This window comes from Tremella mesenterica (assembly GCF_000271645.1).
Source record: "Tremella mesenterica DSM 1558 unplaced genomic scaffold TREMEscaffold_24, whole genome shotgun sequence".
Lineage (NCBI taxonomy): Eukaryota > Fungi > Basidiomycota > Tremellomycetes > Tremellales > Tremellaceae > Tremella > Tremella mesenterica.
Window position 1 is genome coordinate 19,330 of NW_006711248.1, and position 22,165 is coordinate 41,494.

Consider the following 22,165-nt stretch of genomic DNA (forward strand, 5'->3'; position numbering starts at 1 on the left):
AACCGTAACGACCTAGTCCTGTTCAACATGTACCGAACCGACGGACCAACCGGGCTGACATGACATTAAACCCCCCCCCCCCCCCCCCAACCCCAACCCCTTAACGGGTGATCTATCCATAATAACGCCCAGTCAAGTTGGGGGGGGGATACCTTGGCGACCAAAGCTGAGATGATTGACCGCAATCTCGGCGGGGCCGGCCGGCCGGCCTACGGATGAATTATCTTGATAATCTTGTAAGCGCTCACCATCAGATCATAAACTTGCACTGCGTGGTTGTTTGATCAACCCCGCCCGCAGTTGAAAAATGACCGTTCCTCCGACAGGACGTATGTAGACTATTCACACACTCGCAACTGATTCACTGATTATTTATTTTATTTTTTGATTTTAGGAACCCGGCGAAAAGAGAAGTGAGTGCAAAGTCATTCAAGTGACTCGTACAAAGGTTGGACAAATTGTCAGTATATTTCTGAACCCTCACGAAAAGAGAAGTGAGTGTAAAGTCATTCCAGCCAGACCCGTCTCTGTGGACATATTGACATATACAAACCCTTCCCCTTCCCCTTTCCCTTTTTACCTTTACGATTGAATTTGACAACCAGGCTCGTTTTGGCAAGAGCGCTACATATGTGGCCGTACGGTTCGGAAAATGACACGTAACCATCGTTCTCAATCCCTCTCCCTCTCATCGCCAACTCAAGGTACTTGTGTCACATCTCAGGCTGCTTTGAAAGAAGCTACCCGACGAGGCGATTATTATCTAGGTAGATATAAAGCTGTCAAGGAAGAATTGTTATTGGTTAAATCAAAATTGAAAGCGGTGGGTTTGACCTTTGATCTCTCTCTCTCAATACCTTTCTCTTCTTTTTTCCTCCTTGATCGGTCTCCTGAACCATCATCATCATCATCATCGTCGTCGTCGTCGTCGTCGCATGTGTGTTTTGTCTTCTATTTCTAATGTTTTTTTAGTACCAAATAGAAAACCTCACCATCTCATCTAGACAAAGTTCCAGTTCGACATACTCGGTTGTCTCGACAGCAAGCGCCACCATCGACGGCCATGATAAACCTCGACCTCGCCCCATTCCGATCGATCCTAGTCGACAATTCTGGACGGGTATGGGGGAAGCGGTGAAAGAGAGTGCAATGTTCAAAAGGATCAGGAAAGAGTTGGGTGAGGGTGAGGATATATAAACCGAGTGGTTTGTACAGAGAGCAAGAGATATGTATGTACATATGACATGTCATTATTGAACGTTACTCGATCCCTCAGATTTTAGCTGAGAGGACACGTCGAAACAGTGACGTAGAAGAAAGAGAGAGGAATCAGTAAGAGACAGTTGACATGGTTAAGAGACAGTTGACATAAGAGACAGGCGATAGAGACAGTTGACATAGCTGTCAGAACTGATAAGGCTTTCTCAACACCGGACGCTCATTCAAGGGCTTTCGTTGAAGTTTATGCATGGAATCTGTCATTGAAAAGATCGACGGATCGGATCCCAAAGCAAACTACGATGGCCCAAGTGTTAACGAGAATCATCTTGGGCATCGGACGGATGGTCCCACCGATCCAAAACATTTCGACATTCTTCAATCCTCTCGTCTCTTTTTCCGGATCGATGGACGATTTGACGGATTTGCTTGATAGTCTATCTTGATCAGGTGGTTGGTTCCTTTCTTTCTGTCAAGTAGGGGCGAGAGAATGTAATGACAGATGAAATCAAACAAGGTGTGTGGTGTGAGTGACGAGGAAGAGTGATGAAAATCAAGTCAATGTGTGGGATTTTATCGGGAACAAGTGGTGGTGGTGGTTGTGGTTTGACAAGTCAAGCAGACAGACGTATTTATGAAAAGAAAAGAAAAAAGATCTCACTGATTCCAACCGTTGCCTGTACGCCTTGTCCTTTGCACGTCTGATCCGATCCACTATCTGCCTTCTTCTCTGCTCTGGTTCAGGTAATTGTCTTCTTCCAGGTCTCCTTTTCGTCACGGTCACGGTCTCAGTGTCAGGGTTAGATACGACGGATGCTGATGATCTTTCGGTTCCATTCGGGCTCTCAGAGATTTCAGTCAGAGAGGAAGTCGGCGTCTGCGTGAGCGGATCTGTGAGGTCGGGTGAGTCATGGTAGATGACACCAGGGGCGTCGGCACCGATCTCGTTCCGGTGTACATCTTCCACTCGGGGTTGAAAGTCGAGCATAGATCCAAGGAGGTTGTAGACATTATGATGATCATCAGGGGGAGCGAGTAACGACTCATCAACCTGGGTTTGAACGTCGAGAATAGATCCAAGAGGATTATCATGATCATTTGTGTTTTCTCGGAAGAAATCCGTGGCAAAGGTGAAAGATGAATGATCGAGTTCGAAGCTTGGTCCTTGTGGAACATGAAGATGCTCGCAAGAAGAGTCGGTGTTGTTTCTACCTTGATGAGGAGGGGTGTGATCTTGAAATGACACGTCGAACCGGTTCAGGTCCTCGTCCTGGTCCTCATCACCTGACACATGAGCCAAATCAGAACGAGTGAGTGGATGATGACTGACCTGTCAGAGCTGTTCGAGGGCGTTTGGATCTGTTCGAGACGAGAGGTAAGAGATGAGAGGAGAGCAGGACGGGGTCGTCATTCGATCTAAGAGCGAGCATGAGATCTGTGGCTGCGGGAGTACCGATGGTGGTCATGGACGCCGTGTTGGGTGTGAACGCTTGACTCTGATGGTCAGTCATCTCGTGCCAAAAGTATCAGACTAAACGTACATGTTCTCTCATAGCCTCTCTGGCCAGGTCATCCACCCGAGGGACCTTTGAGTACAAGCACCCAAGAAGGCTGAGCCAGGATGGACCTAGGTCTCGAAACTCGGTCGGAGTGCTGACGTCGACGTTGTCCTGCATTCCGGGGCAAGGGGTGGGGTGTGTGTGCTAGAGTGCTAGGTGTTGTATGTATGTATGATTGTATGATTGTTTGCCTCAACCTTACTTGGTATAAATCAAATGTCCGTTTTGGAACTTGGTAGTTAGGCGCGCGCGTGTCGAAGGTATCGGAGATAACACACGTATCGGCGATAAGGTCAATTTAGTTCCGTAGAAACTTTTCTCCGCAGTGCCTGGTAAAAGTTGTCCTGACGTGGCATTTACATACGCGGGTGCGACACCTCTCCTCTACATATCATCTTGGCAACTCGTCACCATCAATGAACCCACCACCTCGGTCCCCTCCGCCACCTCCACCACCTCCGCCGCCACCTCCCCCTCCTCCTCCTCCCACCCCCCGGCCGACGTGGGAACAGCTCCAAGCCAAGCAGAGAGAGATTGTTCGTCTCGAGCTCGAGCTGCAACGACGCGACAAGCCTTGGACCTTGCTCTCACCATCCTCGTCCCTCCCCTCGTCCTCGTCCTCGTCACCGTCACCATCCCCTTTCCCTCCTCAGTCCCGTGACCAGAGGTTGGCCTTTCTGTTGGCCCAGGAATGGCTACGTAACAAACCCCGCTGAAACTCAAGTCTCAACTCGCATTCCCTCTTATGCCGCACCTTTCTCATCTTTTCAGTACTTCCACCCTCTTGGCTCTTTCTTCTGTCCGGGTGACGGCCCGACAAGCTACGTAACATACTCGTAAGCCTTTCCTCTCATTTGCTTCGTTGACGACAGACAATACAACTAGTCATTCCATCCATCTAAACCCCCTAATCGATCCACTCACTCGTCGACTATTTCTATCCCCAATCTCCCTCGACGATCAACGACTCTACGCCCGCTTAAGCTGTCAACTGTATTGAATCAGCGACAAATGTTCAAAAGGTGAGTGACGAGTTCCTTGTACTCGAACCCCTTGACTCGCTTCTTGCTGATCTCTTCTGACATTTACGCGAATTCCTGCTCTCTCATACCGTGTTAACCGACTTAAAACGACTACACCTGCGATGCTATCCGATGGGGAGATCCTTCTGCTTTCAAGCTAGACATGGCTAACTTTTCCCCCTGTAGATTGTTCCCTTTTCTTCCTCGTCGTCTTACTCCACCACCACCACCACCACCACCACCACCCACCCACCCACCCAATGTCCGACCGCGACCCAATCGCGGCCGTCTCCCTCGTTTCTCTCTCCAGGTCAGGATCTCGTCCCTCTCTGCCCTCTTCCTCCAGGCGTACCGGCAAAGAACAACGAGAGGTGAGTTTAGCTCTAGTTGGTCACCCAACATCCAACAGCTCACCCTTAGGAATATTGTCGTTCCAGACCTGATCTCTTTCTCTTATTACCCCTCGAGCTATCCTGTCGAGCATGTATCACATCTCGTTATCAATGTTACGTCGACATACCTCCTCCTCAAACTGGCGACTCTCCCCTGCCTCCTCCCCAAACGTCCGACTCTCTCGACCCACCACCAGCCAAGAAATGTTCCAAAGCCCGAACCGGAATAGGCACAGTCAAGAGGGGAAGACCTTACGGTACCACAGCGTGTAAGCTATGCGGTGGAATGCCTTGTTCTATATCCAAGGAATATAAGGATTCACCTCAGGTTTGGTGGGGTATCGTCAGGATGTTGGTGCAACGGAGATCGGGCGGGCAACAAGATGCGGCTGGTGGTGGTGGCGGTGGTGGTGGCGGTGGTGGTGAGGGAATCGGACAACGTCATGGAGAACGAGAAGGAGAACAGTCAGGGGTGATAGAGGTTGGAGGTAAAAGGAAGAGACCGTCATCATCATCATCATCATCACCACCGACATGTCCACCATCTCCACCTGAACCATCCGCCCCGGCCACCGCTCCACCTCTTCCACACCCCTCGCCCTCGCCCTCTCACGTCGACCTCTTCCAACCCCGCTCACCCTCACCCTCACCCACTGCTTCCCTCGATCTCTGCCAAACACCCGACCCGACGTCCACCTCGTCCCCACACGAACCAACGAAATGGACATACTCGTTCCCTTCACACACCACCGACCAATATACCGTCTCCGTCTCCCCCTCCCCCTCACCCCATCCCGGCAACATCCTCACCCTCCAATTCCTCTCGCTAAACATAAGACGAGTCCCTTTTTTCATTCGAAGAGTCAGTGTGATTGACCCTAAAATTATCGCTTCCCTCGGTCTGGCCCAGTACCCTAGCGATGAAATGTCTAAAGGTAGACATAAGAAGAAGAAACGTCCGGTGGTTTCCATTCCTGAATTCATCTTTGAGTGAGTTCGCAATTCCAATTCCCCGTTTCATTGTGGAGAGTAAAGAAAAAAGGACTAAACGCTGCGTTTGTGGAAAAAACCCATCTACCCATCCCCTATTATCATCATCAAAACAGGGTATGACGTATCCAAAAAACCCATGCCATGATAATTTCCCATCCTCTCTCTCTTCTGGCGGTACTTGAACCCACACATGACCGACCCATCTCCTGCGGACCACACATGTTGTCGTACGATTGTAATTCTTTTTTGCTATCCTTTCTATTTTGGAAATTGCTATTTTTTCTCTTTTTGAAATTGCTATTCTTTCTATTTTTTTAAAAAAAAGGAAAACAAAAGAGAAGAATGCTGAATGGGTCAGAGCACGAATCCCGTGCAAGTCATGTGCTCGACAATCAAAACGATGCATCTATACAGATATCGACTGGGAGATTCATCATGATACCGATAACGAGGAACATGATGATAAAGATACCGAGGAACGACATGCATCTGGAGGAGAGTTGAAAGATTTCAAATGTCGTCATTGTTCTTTCAAAGGTTTGGAATGTAAGTATGACCTATGTCATCCTATCTTTTCCAAGATAGATCATCCTTTTCGTCCTAGGATGAGTGGGACACTCGTATCCGTTGAGCCGGTGTTGGATCGTGCTCCTACCCCTTTGAGTGTCAGTGGTCGGACGAGGGAGCTAGGTCAAGAAAGGACAAGGGGAAGGATGGAGGAGGTAGGAAAAGGAAAAGGAAGGATTGCTTTAGGCAAAGTGAGGGAGATGGAGGGTCATGGAACGTGTGGTGGTGACCTGGGAGAGGTGAGGAGGGGTTCAGGGATCGTTCCAGTGTCAATGGCAAGTCCACATCCCAACCATTTTCTACACTCACCTCAATATACCCCGTCCACACCATCCTCGTTTCCAAAGGAGTAGACACTACCTCGTTCTTTGACTTTTTGCTGACCCTCATAAAGGACTACTCCCATCTCCTAATCAACCTACGTAAACCCATCCGGGACCGACATTTCCTAGAAACTTTAAAATTCATATTCCCTCTCGTCCCAAAATGGAACTCTCTACTTCCTAATGATAGACCCTCTTCCATTTCCATTTCCCCCTTGATTCAAGACGAACCATGCCCAACTCCAACAACTTCCACATGTCTCCTCAAGACTCTCCCTCCATCTCTTTCTTCTCATTTGGATTCTTTACTAGAATGGACCATGTTAAATGAGATTTTCCCTAAAAAACGTTCATTCTCTTTATCTTCATCTATCAGACCACCTCTTATGAATCTGTTCCTTGATCTTCTCTCATCTTCCATTACGACAAGTAACGTGAGGATCATACCGTTCGTTTTGGGTCCTTCGCTCGTCCGACCTAGATCTTTGTATCCCACATCTGTATCTCCCTCTTGGACCACTCTTCAGCCCGATGTCTTTGTATCTCCCGCAGAGTCTTCCACCATTCTTCCACACGATCGATCGGCATCTCTCTTTGTGGGTATGATGGACGTCAGGGAAGAAGGTTCAATCAATCCATTTTGGACAATGTTCACCGTCACTGGATCGAAATCGCGTGTACGACTGTCCGTCCTCGACGTCAGCCAGGATGGTCGAGGACAAGAACGAGTACGTAAATCCATCCAACTGTTGAGTGACGTGGAGATGTCAGGTCTGGAAGATTGGTTAGGTTTGGGATATGATGATGATGATGATGATGATGATGATGGAAAGGGAAAGGGAAAGGTCGGGAAGATGGGATCGATAGAGAATATAGAATTGATGAATCCAGTGAGTCTGTGTTCGTTCTCTTTTTTGTCCTTTGAATATCTTTACCTACGAAGAAACTGAACTTGCGGGAAATAAAAAAACCTCTTGATTGGGAAAAACATATCATCTCGTCATTGTTACATTCATCTGTCCCTGTCGTCCCACCCACCTCCTCTACGTTGAAACACGGTCGAACAATGTCACAAGTGTCTCTTGTCTGTTTTTTCTTTTACAAATTCCCACCACCTCCCACATGAACCCAACCGTTTTGCTCTTGTACATTTCTTCTTCCCTCGTTACAAAGTCCACATGTACCCTCCGTCCAATCTCTTTCTTTTCTCTTGTACATCCAATTACTCATGAATCGTCCCGCGTTTCCTGACTGATCAGACGAAAATAAAGACCGACACTAAGACCGAAACATTTACGTTTATCCCCGGTCAAGGTGTATACGAACTATGCATGATGAACGACATTCTCACCGACCCGACAATCTTTGAATCCTTTCAATGTCTCTTGCAAGTGAAGAAATCTCGTTGTCCCGATCCCTCCATTTCACCTCGGGTGGACGGTACGGCTACGGCTACGGCTACGCATCCACTTTTCAATCCCTCTACTTGTCAAACAACCTTGACCAATCATCTCCTTTTCATCGGTCTTGACAGATGGTATCAGATGGTGGAATTACTTTGTTTTGTCCGTGATGAACCTCTTCAAGTCGTTGGCAAGTGTTTGAATCGTTTTGGATCATCTCACGTCTCTGGATGATGATTGATGATTGATTCATCTACCCGAAGAGCATATCTTCAATGCCAAAGCCCTCTGGATAGAAATTAAAACTATACGTATCTGTATCCTTTTCACAACGACCACGAGCTTTTTTGCGGTATTCAAGATAGACATTTACGTGATCGTCGACGAACGAGCAAGGACAATCCGATCATTCGGAACTCGGGAGAGCACATTGGCCAAAAAAAACGCTTCATGATTACAAGGTTGAAGGTTCGACTTTTGATCTATCATTCCAGCTGTCGGGGAGATTTGAGGAATTACCATACCAGCTTTCGGCATAGGGATGAGAAATGGCATCGATGCATGGAGATGATCAATGATCAAAAGGACAAAAACCGCTTTGATGTACGAGTAATGTTTTGTACGTGTCATCCTTCCCCCTGGTGGAAGAGTTTTTGTTGATATCTATGTTTCATTCTTCAGATCTACCCGTCCCTCCTGACCCTAATCATGGACTAGACCATCAACCTGACTTGTCAACTGGCTCGTACACCAAGTAAAATGTGTAAAACGCTTTTTCCCTCTTACTTTTCTTCCAAAATCCCGATTCCAATTTCAATTCTAATTCCGATTTCAATTCCCTATCCGATTCCCAATTCCCAATTCCCATTCCGTCGACACCTCCACAGCTGCAGTATCAGAGTCGGAGCATTTGCTTGAGAGTTGGTCTCATCCCATCCTTACCTTTCAAGCCGCAGAATGTATAACAGAATGTATATTTCGGACCAAGAGGGAAAACTAGGTTAATCGACTCGTGAGAGGCGATGGAAAGCGGGCGTTTAACTTCCGAGAACGGATGAGCAAGTTCCGAGTTCCGCAGCGACCATTGATATCAGCTACGTCGGGTGTCTTTTGGAGGATGCAACCTGTATGATTTGGGAGAACGGTGATTCTATGTCACAGGCACATATGCCATCCACCTCTACAGAGGTGATGGTGAGTGGGAAGGAAAGGTGCCAATTGAACGGCCCGAGTCGGAAGTAGAGGAACCAATCGAGTGGTTGTGGCCGGAAGTGAGGGGTTCTGGTGTGAAGAAAATGATATTACCCATCCGCGGGAAAGCACCTCAATGAGAAGCATCAATACATTCGAGAAAAATGAAATCGTCATGAGCAGATCCAAGAGAGAAGAGATCCTGAAAACGGTTGACCAAAATAAAAAAACCCTTATGGAACGTGGGAGATTATCAGATATTCCTTCTTTCCTAAGACAGGAAGAAAAGGTTTCAGGGATTGATCATGGGCAAGGCTCAAAGGTTGAAAGTTTCAAGTATGTCATCTTTCCCTTACGAACAAATTCGAAATCGTCTTATGAGAGAAAGAGGTTCACTCGGGATCGGTGAAACGATCGGATAGGGAAGCGATCAGTAAGGATGTATCTCTGTCGGTCAATGACGAAAAGGTAAAACCAAACGTTTTTCAACCTTTCCATAGGACGAGTATATCGAAACCTGTCAGTACGGAGAAAGAACGAGGGAATAACAAGTTGGATATAGAAATAAAAGTGAGAGTGAACATCTTTGACCCCAACTCATATCGCAATCCTCCCAAACCAAACATCTTCTTACCGGATCGTTCGGTACCTTCTCAACAACCCGAACGCTTTTCTTTCCGGGAAAAAGGGCAAGAACATCTTTCGAGTCACCCAAGATTCCGAAACATTCATCGCGCAAGATTCCGAAAGTTTCATCCCCCAAGATCCCAAGGGAGTCGGGGTTTCTGGAAAGATGAGCACATCTGGGATTATTCCTGAAAAGAACAGTACAGAGGAGCGGTATACCGGAGCTCGGGACATTCCTAGAATGATAGACACGGTGAAAGGAAAAGACGATGGCGTCAAGGAGAATGGACAACAAGTTGATCAAGATGACGTCGAATACCTCAGGTCCAAGTGTCCCCAACTTGAAGATCCCAATCTTTCGTCTTTGTACGGTTCTTCGAATGATTGCTCGACTTGGACTGATTTTCGACTAGACCTTGATTTCCAGTCGCACTTGACATTCGATCGACATGAATCATCCGATTCTGATTCTGAGGAATCTTTTCCTAGGTTGAATGAAAACGTATCGGTATCATCGGTCCCGATCGATAAGCTTTCACCTTGATATCACGTCACTGAAGGGCTTTCATCGCAACTCGATATCCGTCCCATGTCCACTGCCGGTATTTCATCCAAACAACTCGATGAGCATTTCATGTCCACTGACGGGTCTGCATACAAACTCGATGATCATTCTATGTCCAGTACCAAGTCGACTTTTGACTTCAGAATCTTTCAAGTCTGTGTCTAACGATGATAAATCGTCATGCTTGACCTCGCGAGGTGGTTTCGAAAAGGGAATCAACACGTCTTTGGAAAGGAGACTTGATCAGGTTGGTGGGAACGGACGTGTGACTGAGGAAATTGTTAATAGAGGTGGTTTTGGTCTTGACGATAGGTGGAAGACTCAAGGGATAAAGAGTATTTCCAGGTTGAAGGGCAGAGCGAAAGATATTCGAGACAATGTGGATGGGAAAAAAGAGACGAGAGAGATGAGGGAAAACGTGGGGAGGAAAGGAGAGATGAGCGAGATCAGGGGAAAAGTCAGGGAGGAAGAAGAGATGAGCGAGGTTGCAAATAACATTTTCGGCAGCGAGAAAGGTTCGATCATGAACCAAGATGGGAAGAGAAACCATCCCATCGAGAAAGAGGAGGTCACGGGCGAGAGGAAAATGGACAAGGTGAGAAACAAACTGGATCAAGTGACTTTTCAACATGTCAATGTCCATCGTCCAAGGGGTTTCAGTCATGTCAGTGACGATGGGTTCAATCAGGCCCAAGAGGAGGATTATCAGGATGAGAGAAAAGGTGTTACGGAGTAACAACGAATCGAGAGAACTCCATCGAGTTCGACGGATTAGGAAGGAGAACGGCGGGAGTTGGAGGCAGTGCTGCAGTAGGTAGGGACGGGTTTTCCCTTTTCGAGATTTCCCCACTGGGTTTGCTCAAAAGCGGTTTTTCACCTGTCCGAGTATGTACATAGACGCTTGCAGTAGGAACTGAGAGGAGGACACGGATACCTGTAGACAGTATATAGTACAATCAGCAAAGTACCAACTTTGCTGATTCTTCAATATCATTCTTTGGCTACATCGATTGCAGAGGAGACACGATTCATTAGCACCAGAGCCCCTAGACTTCCACGAGACATCCATCGAGTTCGACCCAACCTGCGACTTAGTCGTCGTGTTTCCAGTACCGTTACAAGTTGAAGAATCAGCCTTACGCACCTTGGGTCGAATCGGAGAGTACTGTATGCTCACCAGAGGGAAAGCGCGGAAAATGATACCAGAAAAAGAGGAGTTGGAACAAGGGCGGGTCCCAGAGGAAGAAATACCAACAAGTTCTTCGAGAAGTACCATTTCACATGATCTCACTTCTACCACCACTACCCCAGATCCGCTGAATGAATTATTGCAGCAGTTGTCACAATTGTTAGCCATTATGACGATGCAACAAAAGGAACAAAATGCATTAAGGGAAGAACTGGCTACGATGAAAGCTGACCGACAGAACCAACAGCTACTCACATCGAAAGGGGCAAGTTCGATCAAAATCGAAGAAAACAAGCCGTATTTGGAGCCAAAACTTACCAACAACGAACGAACAGGAAGAACCAGGTGTGCGGATCCACCTACCTTCAGTGGAGAACGAGGAGAATTGGACAACTTCCTTGCAGCATGCCACATGAACTTCGAATTCAAAGGGGCCGAGTACGCCACCGATCGCAGAAAGATCCTGTTCATGTACGGGTATCTTCGAGGCACCCCTCAAATGCTTCTAACCCCGGCCATAACCAATCCAAGTATATGGAATTCGACCGAATGGCTAGAGAGCTACGACAAATTCATTCAGCATTTACGAACTCAATTTGGAGATAGTAACATGGCAGGTACGGCTATGAGGAAATTGCAAGAGTTAAGACAGACTGATACGGCCGCCGAGTATTTTGCCAACTTTGAACTTTGGTCCACACACCTTGGAAAGGTACCAGATGCAATGAAAATCGCCTCAGCCATACAGGGCCTGAAGGAAGAGCTACTGAAGGTGGTAGTGGTAAATAACACCGACCCTCGAACCAAATCGGACTGGATCTATTTCAAACAGCATGTGATAGGGACTGAGGAGAACCAACGGATGGCTGAAACGATGATTGCAGCGAATCGATGGGCTGCTAGACGCAAAAATGAGATGACCTGGCTTCCCCCTCGATCGAATTCGATGCGATTGGATCCTAGTCCGCCCAACACGGCAGAACGCCACTCACAATCGACTGGTAGAGGACCCTTGCCCGGTGGAAAACCAGGGATGATGAATTACGGTCTACCAAACGACCCTCCGGTCACTTGGACAGAGGACGGAGGACGTCTCAGCGAGAACGAAATGACTTGGAGAAGGGAGAACCGATGTTGTCTCAAATGTAGGAGTCCAGAACATTACGCCAACAACTGTCCAAATGGAGGAAATACGAGGAACAACATTAGGGGATCCCCAAACCCGCATAGCTCACCAATTCCTAGTGGATCGAACTCGATCCCAACCGGATCCAAAGGGCCATTAGTTCGAGGAATGGCGGTGACCTTTGAAGAAGAGGGAAACGAATACCTGGCCTAAGTGATGTGACCACTTGCGGCCAGGATCTAACAGAATCGCACAAAATTCAACTACCAATAGATCTCAGTAATGACTCGGCTATAATATACATAAAAATAAAGACAGAAGAAGATACCCTACGATTTGGAATGTTAATTGATACCGGAGCTACCGGAAGATATGTACAGCCGGCCTGTCCATTATACCATTTATTCCCAAAGAGACAATATCAGGAACCACAAAAGATCAGGTTCCTCGATGGAACAACCGCGACGTTAGTGACCGAGTATGTAGAAGCTGAATTGGATTTAGGAGAAGGACTCAAGATTGCGACTCGATTGGATGTGATGGCATACGAAGGCCCCGAGGTACTGGTGGGATTGGATTTCTTGAAACAGTTTAGGGCAAGGATCGATTGTGGAAAGGGATTGATCGAATTCGACGGAATCGGACAAGATAACGGTTGGAAGTATCCGAGGTTGGAGGAAGGATTGATAAGGGGAACAGCATTGGAAAAAGGAGAAGATGAGATGAGCGAAGAAGAGTTACGACAAGTCATACCGACACAATGGCACCAATACCTGGAACTATTCAAGGTGGAACGAGCCAGAAAACTACCACCAAGAAGAGAATGTGATCACGAGATCGAATTGACCCCCGGAGCAGAGCTAAAACCAGGACCAATCTACCAACTGGATGAACATGGGGATGCATTCCTAAAGCAGTGGATCAACGATGGTTTGGCCAGCGGCCATCTACGAAGAAGTAAATCACCTTATGGATCTCCTGTATTCCTGGTTCCAAAAAAAGGAGTGATTCCCTATCGAGTGGTAACGGATTATCGGGCGCTTAACAAGGTAACCGTTAAGGATTCATACCCAATGCCACTCATCTCGACACTACTCGATCGACTTCAATTAGGAAGGATCTTCACTAAACTCGATTTGAAAGGGGCTTACCAGCTAGTCAGAATAAAGGAAGGAGATGAACATAAAGCTGCCTTACGAACAAGATACGGCAGTTTCGAGAGCACAGTCCTAAGGGATGGGTTGTGTAGTGCACCAGCCACCTTTCAGAACTTTCTACAAGACATGTTTCACGATCTACTTGACGAAGGGGTAGTAGTTTATATCGACGATATCACGGTATACTCCGACACGATCGAAAACCATCAGATAATCGTCCAAAAGGTGTTAGATCGACTACTTGAAAACGATTTGGTCGTCAGTCCGAGGAAATGCGAATGGAGTTCAAATGAAGTAAAGTTCCTGGGGTATGTAATAGGACACGAACGGATCGAAATGGATCAAGAAAAGGTGAAAGCTATTCTAGAATGGGGAGAACCCATGACAGTCCGGGATACTCAAGTGTTCTTGGGATTTGCGAATTTCTATCGGAGGTTTATCAAGGGGTTTTCGCATATTGTGGGACCTCTCACACGATTGACCAGGAAAGATCAAGCTTGGAACTGGACACAAGAATGCCAAAAGGCTTTCGACGATCTAAAGAAAACATTCACCACAGCACCAGTACTTCGACATTTTGATAGAACCCGACCAACTTGGATCGAAACCGATGGATCCGACTGTGCAATAGGTGCGATAGCGTCTCAAAGATCCCCTCACCCATCAATAAAGGGGACCACCGAACTTCACCCAGTTGCATATTGGTCTTGAGCTATGACACCCTGTGAACTAAACTACACGGTAGGAGAGAAGGAATTACTAGCCATTGCGGACTACTTGGTAGCCTGGAGACCCTATTTGGCAAACAGTAGTGATGTTATAAAAGTCATTACAGATCACAAGAACCTAGAATACTTCCAAAGCAAACGACAACTAAATCGAAGACAGATGAGGTGGTTGGAAATATTAGGAGATTTCAACATAGAGATCACTTATCGACCAGGTAGCAAAAATGGGGGAGCAGATGCTCTAACTAGACGAGGAGATTATCACCCGGGAAGGGGGAGTAGCAAGGACCCAGACCTAAACAAAGGTAACTGGCTACAATTGCGCCCGACACACGAACAAATCGGATCAAATTCAATGGACTCAGAACACAAAGGACCAAGACACATAGTAAGAGGAGCAATCCGGGAAGACTCATTATTCGGACTCATCAAGAACGGACTGAAAGACTCAGAAGACATAGCAAACATACGACAACTAGGACTACAGATGACACGGACACAGAGCACACAGAACACACAGGACACACAGAAGACACAGGCTAGCAGCGAGACACCAAGAGTATCATGGACACAGAGCGGATTACTCTTGTATAGAAACAGAGTAGTCATACCAGAGGGACAGGCAAGATTGGAAGTAATGAAAGCAAGACACGATTCGATACTAGTAGGTCATCCAGGAAGAGACAAAACTATCACCATGGTCAAAGAGGACTATTACTGGCCACATTTGGACGAATATATTGCGAAATACGTAAAAGGATGCGAGATCTGTAACCGACATAAGACTCATCGACATCAGCCGTATGGACATCTAGTCTCTTTACCAGTACCCACACTCCCCTGGACAGATATCTCTATGGATATGGTGGGACCCCTACCAAAATCGACCGAGTTCGACGCGATACTAGTGATAGTCGATCGACTAACCAAGATGGCTAGATTCATTCCATGTACAACTGGACTAACAGCGAACAAAGTGGCCGACATCTACATCAAGGAGATCTTTTCAAAACATGGAGTACCTCGAACAATTGTATCAGATAGGGGAACTCAGTTTACAGCTGAAATTTGGAAGGAAATATGTCAGTTCTTGGGAATAAAGAACTTATATTCGACTGCGTATCACCCTCAAACAGATGGACAGACTGAGCGAGTAAATCAACAGATGGAAATCCTGCTCGGAATGTATGTAAACTACAACATGGACAATTGGGATCAACTTCTACCAATTGCTGAGTTCGCTTATAACTGTTCGCCGCATAGTAGCCACGGTCTGTGTCCCTTTGAAGCCTGTTACGGCTATGTGCCACACTACGACATCCATTCGCACGACATTTGATCGAAGTCAAACAAGTTGGAGAAGAAATGGAGAGATATGGGAGAATTACATGTGACTGTCCAAGAACAGGTCAGGATGGCTAATGAGATTAGTGCAGAGTACTACAACAGGAGACACAAGACCATACCAGAAGAATTCAGAAAGGGAGAACAGGTACTACTGAGTACGAAGTATCTTACGACGGAACGACCCAGTCGAAAATTAGAAGCAAAATACATTGGCCCCTTCAAGATCATGAGGAAAGTTGGGAAAAATGCTTTCGAATTGGATCTACCTCCATCAATGAAAGTACACAATGTCTTCAATGCCACGCTGTTGGAACCATATCCTAAGGACATGATACCAGGTCGACAGATACAACCCCCACCACCCGTAGTAATAAATGGCCAGGAGGAATTCCATGTGGAAGCAATTGTGGATAGCAGAATTCGACGAGGGAAAGAAGAATTCAAGGTAAAATGGTTAGGATACACAGGAAATGCGGCCTATGACTGGGAACCACGAGAAAATGTAGACGAGTTGGCCGTTTTTGGTGAATTTTTGGAAAAGAGGAAGAGGGACCCCAGAAGAAAGTGAGAATTCGATCAAGATCAACAAAACTGGGTCAGAAATGAATGCATACACAGGAAATATAGCTACAAATAGAGAGATATAAACACACTAAAAGTTGGAGGTGGTAGAATTGGCTCGGGGACGACGGGCCGAAGCGGGAATACGAATGACATTGCGAGGGAGAGGAGTATGGGGAGAAGAGGAGGGACCAGCGATTGGCTGAGAGGAACTCAATCCTGTAGGATCACCAGTAGAAGTGAGATCATCCAGAGTTTCATCGACGGTAGGAGGAGCGTAGTTGGCAGAAATAAGATGGAGAGACTTGTAAAGGTCCAGATGTTGAGAGGGGAGAGGAAGGAGAAGGGAGGTAAAGAGATGGATGTAACCCGAAAGTTGGGTCAGACAGGCGGGTTGATCATGGGCAGGAAGGGATCGATAACGGACCGAGGCCGCACAAAGTTCGTGCTCCAGGACAAAGGTAACCTTGGAAGTGACCGTTCTTGCTCCCACGGCAATACCCTATACATCAACATCGACCAAGTTCGAAGGAAATAGATAGGTACCCCACGAAATTTGGACTCGGGATTGTTGGTTTTCACCGAACATTTTGAAGTACCCTTAGCAGAACATTCACCGCACACACCACCGACTGAATTGCATCAACATCGAACGAGTTGCAACAAGAACTTACGAGGGCCAATACAACCAACGCGAAAGTCTTCACCACCATCGAGACGACGTTGACAATCGGTACAGAGCTCACCCTCTAGCCGAACAACAGCACCATTTTTGTTGCGGAGGCGCCAACCTTGGGCCAAACGATCGAGCTAATGATTAGATTCGATGAAATTCGAGAGAATTCGAGGCTTACAGCATTCCTAAACCACTTTACAGTGGGCCTGATGGCGTTGGTTTCGCGGAAACGATCCAGAGCTTCGTTCTTCAACGCGAGACGAACAGAGGAGAAGGTCAGGTTGGACCAAAGGGTAGCTAACAAGTCAGAAACAAACAGAACTCGGTGGAATTCTCACCGATCTCGGAGTCTTTTCGATCCTCGAGCAACTTAACCAATTCATCATTGACGGGAACCTTGCGAGGGGCGTGAAAGATGTCACCAAGCTCCTCGGGAACCTCCACAAGCTCGTCGGAAGCCTCAGAAGGAGGACCGGTGGGTTGCTTACCGGGAGAATTTTGATTCTCGACGACGGTGCCGTGTTCGGATTCGACGGATTTGGCGGGAGATAGGTTCTCACCAGTGGCAGATGGCCCAGCACCCCCTTCGAAGTCGAAATATTGCTCGATGACCTGGTCATCAAGATGGGACGATTGTTGATCGCGAGAAGGACCGGATTGATATCGATCCTTAATGGTGTCGAGAGCCCTTCGAGAAGCGTCAACCATGGAAGTCTGGGTAGTACCAGGAATTTGGGAAGTAATTCTCATTCTTTTCGTTTGACGCATGAGAAGTTCGGGGTCGACGTCAGGTAGGATTGCCTGGGTGGAAGCTCGAGTTTGACGGGAGGAGGTGGAAGGAGACAACTAATCTCGTCAGCCAGCGAGAAATAGGAGGATATACATCGAATTCGAAAGGAATTGCTTACAGTACGCTTAGCCATGCTCACAGACAGGTCAGAATTGGAAGGATGCTCTAAGATATGAGTAAGATATGGATGGATAATGATAGATAAGTAAAAAGAACGACAGACAAGAGGTAAAGAGAGAATGAGGAGGAAAGAAGAGAGAGGGGACGGGAGGTAACTGTCACGAGACCAACTAACCAGCATTGGGACGATATAACAGTGCCCTTCAGAGGCAGCGGTCTAAACCACTGTGCTAAAAGGCCTATTAACCGGCGGTTACTGCATACCGCCGGTCGCTGGTTAAATACCCAACCCATCCTAACACTATCACTATCAAACTGTCTTGTCACTTCGTGACATTATGCCTTCCCTTTCAGCCCCATCTGGGGCCCCAACAGGGAAGGGTACGATAGGCCGAAAACTTTCTCCGAGAGGGAGGTTTTCCAAGTAGGGACTGAATTTGACCCAGCCCACCCTGGGAGTCAAACCCAGGATCCTACCCGTAACCGCCGGTTAATCTGTCACGAGACCAACTAACCAGCATTGGGACGATATAACAGTGCCCTTCAGAGGCAGCGGTCTAAACCACTGTGCTAAAAGGCCTATTAACCGGCGGTTACTGCATACCGCCGGTCGCTGGTTAAATACCCAACCCATCCTAACACTATCACTATCAAACTGTCTTGTCACTTTGTGACAGTAACTTGGTCAGTAATTCCTCGATCACATTGGAGGTCCGTGCGGGTGACGGGTTTCATGGCAACCGTCACACTAGCGCAGGTGTGACGTCAGGGCGCACCAAAGGTGTCTCAGAACAATCCATGTGAATCACTTGGATACAGGATTCAGGATCCTCGGCGAGGATCCTTGAGACAGGGGGGGAAACTTGTTACGGGGTAACAACGAATCGAGAGAACTCTATCGAGTTCGACGGATTAGGATGGAGGAAAGCGGGAGTTTGAGGCAGTGCTGCAGTAGGTAGGGACGGGTTTTCCCCTTTCGAGATTTTCCCCACTGGGTTTGCTCAAAGCGGTTTTTCACCTGTCCGAGTATGTACGTAGACGCTTGCAGCAGGAAGAAGACGAGGAGACGGATACCTGTAGACAGTATATAGTACAATCAGCAAAGTACCAACTTTGCTGATTCTTCAATATCATTCTTTGGCTACATCGATTGCAGAGGAGACACGATTCATTAGCACCAGAACCCCTAGATTTCCACGAGACATCCATCGAGTTCGACCCAACCTGCGACTTAGTCGTCGTGTTTCCAGTACCGTTACAGACAGACACTTTGACACACATTGCAGGTGAGGAGGCGATGTTGAGAGGAAGGGGTATTGAGTAGAATAGGAGGTTTCCTACGACAAAAGCAGCAGCTTTTCCAGAACTTTTCACAATTTCTCCCTGATCCAGCCTTTCGGAAGTGTGACTCGTCAAAGGTAATATCTGATGGAGCTTGACATTTGTTTTTTGGTTTAAGATAACAATGGAATGACATGCTGCAAATGCCCAAAGCAAGAAAAGCAAGAAATCATAGGAAGGTAAAATGAAATTTATTATAAACAGAAAGAAGTTACAGGATTTGCGTGGAGACGGGGACCAATCAGCTGCTAGAAATCTCTATCCACGGGTGCTAGCAAATTGATTCCGTGTTCACCTCCATAACATTTGCGAGCTGACGCCCGCAACAAGCGACGAAAGGGGAGTGAAGCGAGAGGCTGAGAGATGGAAAGCGAATAAAGAAAAAGAAAAAGGGGGCAGACGGTGAGACACGAGGCGACGGACGGGGGAATGATCAGGTCTGCGACAGACCATGGCGGAAGCGGCGGAAACAGGCGACAGCGCTGAATGAAACCCGTGAGACAAATTGCTGCATGTTATCAATGATGTATGGCACGAGGAAGCAGAGAAAATGGATGTGATCGAGGCCACGTATGTCGAGCGAGTCTGATCGTCAGTTCACGGCTCCAGGTTGGCGACGGGGTTGAGTTGCTCGTGACTCACTGTTACGATGGGACAACGCAGAAGGCGGGAGAGATCGTGACGATTTGAAAAGCGCCCCGACAGCATGAGGTCGGAACGCCGTCGGATTGGGGCCAGCCGTCGAAGAGATGGGATGGGGTGAGTAGAAGAGACGGGATGGGGCGAGCATCTGTGATGTCAGTTGCGATCATCTGACGCACACCGACACAAGATCGAGGACAAGGAATGGGGAACGGACAAAGATAGGGGGATTGGATTCCAAGATGAGCCAGACCGCTCACTTCGCTTCAAGTGCGGGGGTCGCCGCTCGCCACGTGGTTTGTCTTACGGGGAGAAATTCTGCGAATGTGCCTGGAATCAAAAAGTAAAGTGAGGGGATGAAATAAACGCAAACACACGGGCAAAACCTGCAGTTCTGCCACATTGCAGACACTTTCAGCTTCACTTCCGAACCCCCCCCCCCCCTCCCAACCCTACCATCCATCCATCCATCCTGGGTAAGCATCTCTGCAAAGAAGTTTGCTCATAGCTGATATCAATACGTCTTCTTATACTCTAACTTTGTCAGCATACATTTCCGTGGTTCTTTCATGTATGTTTTCTTACTCTGGTGTCACGGCCGTCAAATAACTTGTTTCCAATAGACCGACGGTCGACGAACCTCGGCTAACTTGGTGGTTCTACATTGTTTTGTCTCTCATCGTGAGTTGATCTATTCCGTCCATCCATCCATCCACTCCATTTCTTTCCCTCGACCAGATCATCTACCCTCTCCAAATGTCCCACCTTTATTGGTGTGGACAAGGAGCCGTGTTGCTGATTGGCCGGGGTTTATTCCTTTGGACGACGGCACACGGGTGGGTACATTGACTGACATGTCTACTCCTCAATGGCTTGTCATGTCTACCATCTCCAAATGTCCCACCTTTATTGGTGTGGACAAGGAGCCGTGTTGCTGATTGGCCGGGGTTTATTCCCTTGGATGACAGTTCACGATGGGATGACCATGTCTAGATCAATGAGCTACCCATCTATCGGCGGATTCGTTTGGCGCCGGTTTACCTAGTGGTTTATCGCGACATCACTTGCCTCGTCCAACATACTTAGGATCCAATCCTACCCAACGAGCAGCGTTTGGAACATGATTCATGACGAGCGCGACGGCGACGACGACGACGACGACGACGACGACGACGACGGCGATGAGGAAAAGGACAAAGAAGCAGCCATGACGTTGCTCGACCTGGACGCTCGCCATCACCACCCTCCCGTACCCGATCTACCTCAGCTGATCATGGACATGCGTAAGAAGAGCATCAGGTTCAGACGTGTAAGCATCTACCCACTCCACTCCACTCCGACACCCAGATCGTGATCGTAAAGGTCAAGCTGACATCTCTCAGGCTCAATGTCTATCCCACCCAACCAGGTTCCTCCCCCTGCCTATCGACTTGCAGTGCAGTTATTGCAAGCTGAAACATCCTGGCGAATGTTACGTCGACTTGATGCTTCTCTCCAGTCGCAACGTCCCCCCTCAACCACATCGTTCTCTCCCTGTCCACTCGACCGACTTGCCGCCTTCGTTCCCACCCCACGGCTCCCCCTCGGAACACCGACGAGTCGATCTGGGAAAGCCACGCGGGTCCGTCGCCTGCGTCTTCTGCTGGGGGGGGAAACGCAAGTGCAGTCACTTGGATCATGACAAGGAGGAATGGATCGAGATTGTGGGGGAGGTCTGGCGGGACAGATTGAGGGGACGAGTGGTGTGTGAGCTTGCTCCTGCGCATCCCGCTTCTGCTTCTGTTCCTCCTCTGCCTCCTGCTCCTGCTCCTCCTCCGCCTGCACCTCTTTTTCCGCCTCCTGATCCTCCTGCTCATCCTGCTCATGCTCCTCCCGCTTCTCCTCCTCCTGCTTCTCCGCCTGCTCCTCCTCCCGCACCCGCCCTCGCCTCTACATCCCCCAGCACTCGGTCTCCCACCGTACCAAGTCATGAGCATGAACATTTACCCTACCACCTGAATGCCATATCCGTTCCCAATCCTCTCGATCCTTGCCATCCCACCACGCCCGACCCGTGCTCCCCACCGCACACGGTCAACGTCAACCTCAAACGGAAACGCAAACGTTCACTTTCGTCGTCAGCCTGTCATCCCATCCCACCGACACCCCACCTGGACAAATCTGGCGACATCTTGGTGAGTCAGTCTCGTCTCGTCCCGATCGATTCTCCCCTCATTCCTGCCTCCCTTATGCTTTCACATCTTGTTTGATCTGCTCCCCCCTCCCACCCTCCCCTCAATCTGTCCGGAGAATCTCGGCTGATCTGCCTTCCCCCCTCCCACCCTCCCTTCTGGCGGCTTGGAGAGGTTGGGTAAACTTCCTTCCAACCTCCAAAAGTCTGGGGAAATTATTTTTGATCTGACTTACCTAATTCGAAGCTAATAATCACCTGGGGTCGTCCAAATCCCTTGTGATACTCAGCTCCGAAAACCGGATTGGTTCCCTCCCAAACCTGCCGAGAGGGGGTTGATTCCGCCCTTGGTGCCCCCTGTTCCAGAATAGAGGACTTGAATAAGGGCGCCCCCCCAAAGGAGTGCCTGGGTTGAACATTCCCCAGGAGTGGGAAAAAAACTAAAGTGTTGAAAATAG

General features: G+C 48.0%; 6 protein-coding genes across 6 annotated transcripts; 4 read left to right on the top strand and 2 right to left on the bottom strand.

Annotated features, from left to right (window-relative positions):
• Nucleotides 1-1,462: 1,462 nt before the first annotated feature.
• Nucleotides 1,463-3,631, bottom strand: TREMEDRAFT_66484 (uncharacterized protein; the record flags this gene model as incomplete). Its single annotated transcript, XM_007008531.1, has 7 exons — nt 1,463-1,687; nt 1,880-2,502; nt 2,549-2,714; nt 2,760-2,845; nt 3,056-3,161; nt 3,204-3,489; nt 3,612-3,631. The coding sequence occupies 7 exons, from the start codon at nt 3,629-3,631 to the stop codon at nt 1,463-1,465; spliced, it is 1,512 nt and encodes a 503-aa protein (XP_007008593.1).
• Nucleotides 3,632-4,059: 428 nt separating this feature from the next.
• On the top strand, nt 4,060-6,104 carry TREMEDRAFT_66485 (uncharacterized protein; the record flags this gene model as incomplete). The annotated part of the gene is made up of 4 exons (XM_007008532.1): nt 4,060-4,170; nt 4,220-5,181; nt 5,543-5,730; nt 5,770-6,104. The coding sequence occupies 4 exons, from the start codon at nt 4,060-4,062 to the stop codon at nt 6,102-6,104; spliced, it is 1,596 nt and encodes a 531-aa protein (XP_007008594.1).
• Nucleotides 6,105-6,394: 290 nt separating this feature from the next.
• Nucleotides 6,395-7,711, top strand: TREMEDRAFT_66486 (uncharacterized protein; the record flags this gene model as incomplete). Its single annotated transcript, XM_007008533.1, has 2 exons — nt 6,395-6,964; nt 7,334-7,711. The coding sequence occupies 2 exons, from the start codon at nt 6,395-6,397 to the stop codon at nt 7,709-7,711; spliced, it is 948 nt and encodes a 315-aa protein (XP_007008595.1).
• A 2,173-nt stretch (nt 7,712-9,884) lies between these two features.
• Nucleotides 9,885-12,388, top strand: TREMEDRAFT_66487 (uncharacterized protein; the record flags this gene model as incomplete). The annotated part of the gene is made up of 4 exons (XM_007008534.1): nt 9,885-10,013; nt 10,108-10,524; nt 10,877-11,579; nt 11,790-12,388. The coding sequence occupies 4 exons, from the start codon at nt 9,885-9,887 to the stop codon at nt 12,386-12,388; spliced, it is 1,848 nt and encodes a 615-aa protein (XP_007008596.1).
• A 3,671-nt stretch (nt 12,389-16,059) lies between these two features.
• Nucleotides 16,060-17,567, bottom strand: TREMEDRAFT_66489 (uncharacterized protein; the record flags this gene model as incomplete). Its single annotated transcript, XM_007008535.1, has 6 exons — nt 16,060-16,470; nt 16,515-16,600; nt 16,643-16,778; nt 16,823-16,941; nt 16,983-17,490; nt 17,553-17,567. 6 exons carry the CDS (start codon nt 17,565-17,567, stop codon nt 16,060-16,062), a joined length of 1,275 nt encoding a protein of 424 aa, XP_007008597.1.
• Nucleotides 17,568-20,657: 3,090 nt separating this feature from the next.
• TREMEDRAFT_66490 (uncharacterized protein) lies at nt 20,658-22,078 on the top strand (the record flags this gene model as incomplete). Its single annotated transcript, XM_007008536.1, has 3 exons — nt 20,658-20,846; nt 20,920-21,711; nt 21,998-22,078. 3 exons carry the CDS (start codon nt 20,658-20,660, stop codon nt 22,076-22,078), a joined length of 1,062 nt encoding a protein of 353 aa, XP_007008598.1.
• Between the last annotated feature and the right edge of the window lie 87 nt (nt 22,079-22,165).